At 55.7% G+C, this 4,398-nt stretch overlaps 1 protein-coding gene across 2 annotated transcripts in view; it reads left to right on the top strand.

Moving 5' to 3' along the window:
- The window catches only part of HPS4 (HPS4, biogenesis of lysosomal organelles complex 3 subunit 2), a 13,271-nt gene extending 9,311 nt beyond the window's left edge, over window positions 1–3,960 (top strand). For both annotated transcript variants that reach the window (XM_017734915.1, XM_017734914.1), the window contains 3 exons: window positions 662–794; window positions 1,090–1,198; window positions 2,744–3,960. In XM_017734915.1, the coding sequence (XP_017590404.1) occupies window positions 662–794; window positions 1,090–1,198; window positions 2,744–2,915 (414 nt within the window). In that variant the 3' untranslated portion in view covers window positions 2,916–3,960. The remainder of the gene's footprint in view (window positions 1–661; window positions 795–1,089; window positions 1,199–2,743) is intronic.
- Window positions 3,961–4,398: the final 438 nt, after the last annotated feature.

Raw genomic sequence — 4,398 nt, 5'->3', positions numbered from 1 at the left:
GTTGGAGCCTCTCCGCGGGGGGGTAAAGCGCATTGGCAGGATGAGGATTATGGAGTTAATCTTCCCAAGAGTGGTGGAGGACCCCTGCCTGTGCCCAGGGAGCCTCAGCATGATCAGGGCCTCCGGGCTACTGAAAATCCACCCAGAACAGCATCTTGGCATTCATTCAGTGCATTGTTGTGTGTGTTTGTACTGCCCGGTGTAAGCAGAGGGATGTCCCTTGCTGGGGCTGTAAATCATGTGAAATGAGCCCTGGAGAGTAATGGTTGATGGTAAATTAATGGAGCCTTGCATTTTCCTGTAATTAGTAGCATCAGGTGGCTGAATGGCTGATTTTCAGGTTGGAGGGCCCTTTCCCGAGTCGTAGAATCCCAGACTGGTTTGGGTTGGGAGGGACCTTAAAGCCCATCCCGTTCCAAGCCCTGCCATGGGCAGGGACAGCTCCCACTGATTGCTCAGAGCTCCATCACTGCCTTGGGAGCTCTGTGACTTGTCTGCTTCCCCCCATGCCCAAGTTTCCCAGCCATTCCAGGTGGGAGCCTGGACAGCAGAGCGAGGAAGGGTCTGGTCCCTCTCTCACCTGAACTCCCTCCAGCACCTCCTTGAAGCCCAGGTGAGGCACAGGTGAGGCTCTGAGCTCTGCCTTTCCCTCTGCCTGCAGTACCACAGTAGCCTGGCCTCCCTAAACGGCCTCGAGGTTCACCTGAGGGAGACGCTGCCCAAGGACTCCTCGGCCTCAGCCAGGACAAACTACAGCTTCACACACTATGACTGTGTCCAGAACGTCCTCACAGGTGAGCCTTCATCTTCTGGGGCTGCAGGAGGGAACAATGAGGAGAATGGGGTTTAAGGGAACCTTTTCTCACTCCTCACACACCTTCTCAGGAGCCTTTCTCACCAGAGCTCCCACCACAGAGCCCAGATCAAAGGCCCTGTTGAGGGAGCTTTGTCTATTGGGATTGAGGGTGTCCCCAGCCTGTACTGCAGCTGTCTGGGGTCTGTGGCGAGCTCCAGAGCCTTTTCCTGCTCGGTGAACGGGGGCACACTGCAGAGTGGGTTTTTAACACTCCCTTTTCTCCTGTCGTGCAGCCAACCTGCCCCACAACCCCGGGCCCCTGGACCGGCACTTCCTGAGGGCAGCCACGCTCATCCACTCTGACTTCAGCCAGCTCCCCACGGCCTCAGAAGTGATCATCAGGTAAGGGGTGCTCCCAGAAGGACAGAACCCCTTTCCAAGGCTGGGTGGGATTCGGCACGGTTTGTGACCACACCCAAGGACCAGTCACGTCGCTTTATTCCCCAAGTTTGCTTTGACTCGTGAGTTCCTTCATGTTCTGCCTGGATGTTGAGAGGCTGCAGGGGCACCAGGAGAGTGGATTGAGGGCACAGCTGAGTGGTGCCATGGCTTGGATAGAGATGTAACACTCACACATTGCCAGCTCCTGGCACCATAACGTTCTAAGACGCAGTGTTAAATTTAGCTGTTCCTAATAAATTTGTGTCTCGGCAGGGAGCCAAAGGCGCCCAGAATTGGCAACTTAGATATTGTTTTCTTGCACGGCTTGTTGGGCTGGAAACACACTGTGATGTGCGTGGCAAACTCAATTGTGATGCCAGGCAGGATGGTCTTATCACAGCCAGAGCCCTTCCCAAAATCCAGAAGTTTTCCTGGCATCCAGATCCCTTTCCCAGGCCACGGCTGAAGCGGACACCCCTTTCCTCAGCTGAGCCCACCCACCCAGTCCTGCTTGTTTGTCCAAAACACGATGAAATAAAGATGCTCCTGGGAATTACACGGTTTTGCTGCTCTGGCACCACTTGCCAAGGGGATGTGAATCACACACTCCAGTGCTGGAGAACTCCTTGTTTAGCATGAGCTTCGCTGGCTCCTTAAATCCAATCCTAAACTGACTGGCTAAGCTGGCGTGTTCCCTGTTACCCCGAAAAAAGCAACTCCATGTGTGAATCAGCCTGAGTAACAAGATGACTAAAACTGCTTTCTTTTATGGAGAGTTGTCACAGAAGGGTGTCAGCAAACATAGCAGTTGCTGCTTTCCTCCTTCGAGGAGGAATCCAGGGTCCTTGGCTTTGCTCCCTGCCAGCCATGCTGCAGGGAATATTCCGGGAGAGGGGATTCTTAGTCTTAATTAGTGTGTTTAATCACAGCTTTGGTGGTGACTGAATCCGACTCTTATCTGAGCTTCATCACACCTGTGACTGACACGTGGTTCCTGCTGTGGGGTGCTGTGCTGGGATTTGGTTGTGGCCAGCAGCAGTGGGAGAGGAGGAATGTCGGGCACGAGGAGTGTTCCAGGCTCATGGTGTCCTGGGCTGGGCTGGCAGCAAGGGGAATCCTTGGAGCATGGCCACACACAGAATCCCAGAATCATTAACTTTGGAAAAGCCCTCCCAGACCGTCATGTCCAACTTGTGACCAATCCCCACCTTGTCACCCAGTCCAGAGCACTGAGCTGAACTCAGTCACAGGTTGAACTCGATGGTCTTGGAGATCTTCCCCAAACTAAATGATTTTGTGATATCCCACTTTCCCTTTTAGGATGCCAGGCCCCTTTAGAAGGAGGGTCTGGTTCCCTGTGGCCTTCAGGGGTTTGGTGCCTGCTCAGCTCCATGTTCCCGTGCTGAGACACCTGAAAGTCCCTCTCAATAACTGGGAGCCCAGTTCCCAGCTGTGAATCTCACCCAAAGCTGTCAGTCTGACCCCTGCCTTTCCCTGCCCCTCCAGGAACGCCTCCACAGCTGTGTACGCCTGCCGGAATCCTGTCCAGGAGACCTACTTCCAGCAGCTGGGAGCTCCACTCCGCAACTCAGGCGTCCCCAACCCACACGACAGCGCCTTCAGCCTGCCCAGCAAGGCCAAGCAGAAGCTGCTGAAGCACGGGGTGAACCTGCTGTGAGCTGCTGTACTCAGACAACGGCTCTGCCCTGCAGAATGTTCGTCTCCAGTAAGGAAAATCTCAGCTGTTCATCCCCATGGAGGCAGAGAGGCTCTGCCCTGCCTCTGTGGGGTCTCCAGCCTGCCTGGCCCTGAGGAAGGGACACTCCTTGCCCTGTCCTGCAGCACGTTTTGGGCCAGTGCAGGTGTCACTGACAGCATTTACCAAAGACTGAGGACAGAATGCAGCGTCTTGGGGCGCTTGGTTTACATGGACTTTACAGGGACTCTCTTGGAGCTCTGCAGACTCCCCACGTGCCTTGATCTGAGGTAAAGCCTCACCTTGCTCTGAGTTACAGAGCCCCCAGGCAGTGCTGGCTTTCAGAGATGTCAGCCAGCCACTGTCCGTGCCTGCACTTGCCCTGGTCAGACTTTGGCTTTCTTTCTATCCCTTAATCCATGGGAATGATCCTGCCATGACATAGTGCCTTACCTTGGTCAGCAGTGCCTGCCTGTTCTCACACGGGAGCAGAACAAGAGCTGCAGAGCTCACAGCCCCCCTTTGGGTGCTGCCAGGAGGTTTTTATGCCATAGGTGACTCCGAAGGGATATCCCTATCCTTCCACACCTCCCTGGTCAGTGATGGTCCAGCCCAACCATGCCCTCCTTGTGCCCACCTGGACCTGCAGCCTCACAGGGGCTGGGTGATGGTGGTGGTGCGAGTGTCCCTCAGCCTTGTGCTCCCTCCCTCCCTCCTGCTGCAGGACCTCATTTCACTGCTCTTACTGCTCCATTTGCCCACACTCTGCAGACCCCGAAGATGCCCCTTAGCTGGTGGGACCAAAGAGGTTTCATAGCCCTTCAGCAGCTGTTCCCTTTCTGCTCTGACAGTGTCCCCAGTCAGTGGTGGCCGGGGGGGCCGTGGTGGTGGCTGTTTAGACTGAGGGATGGATACCTGTGTTTGGCTGGGCTTGGAACCTGCTGCTGGTGCAGACACACCCCCAGTCTGACTGTGGAAATAAAGGAGTCTCCAAGGCTCGTCCCAGCACTGTGTGTCAGCAGCCAGAGTCACGTTGTTGTCATGTTTGTGGTTCCTGGTGTGATGGGCTGGGTTGTGGGAGCAGTTCCCCGTTTAGCTCCGTGCCAAGGGTGGTTCCTGCAGTGCTGGGGTCGAACAGGCAGAGCCTGTTGGTTCAATCATTCCTGCAGAGCAGCTGCTTGAAAGCTTCCAGAGGGACAGATGTGTGACTGGTGTCACCAAGAGATGGTGAGCAGAGACACGAACGTGGTGAGGTGCTGAGCAGGCTCGTGCCAGCGTCAGGGCTGGGCACAGGAAGGTCACCACTGCCACAGCTGCTGGTCCCACCCCAGCACAGACAGTTCCCAAGGTCGTTCTGCCATCCCAGGTCGCTCAGGCTGCTCCACAGACATTGCAGGGAATTTCAGAAGACTCCAGAGGATGAGCCAGCTGCTTGCTCAGGAGTGGCTGGGGGGCGGCAGCCGCC

The sequence above is a fragment of the Corvus brachyrhynchos genome, unplaced genomic scaffold, assembly GCF_000691975.1.
Source record: "Corvus brachyrhynchos isolate BGI_N302 unplaced genomic scaffold, ASM69197v1 scaffold114, whole genome shotgun sequence".
Lineage (NCBI taxonomy): Eukaryota > Metazoa > Chordata > Aves > Passeriformes > Corvidae > Corvus > Corvus brachyrhynchos.
Note: the sequence above shows the minus strand (reverse complement) of the source record. Positions and strands in the feature narration are given on the sequence as shown.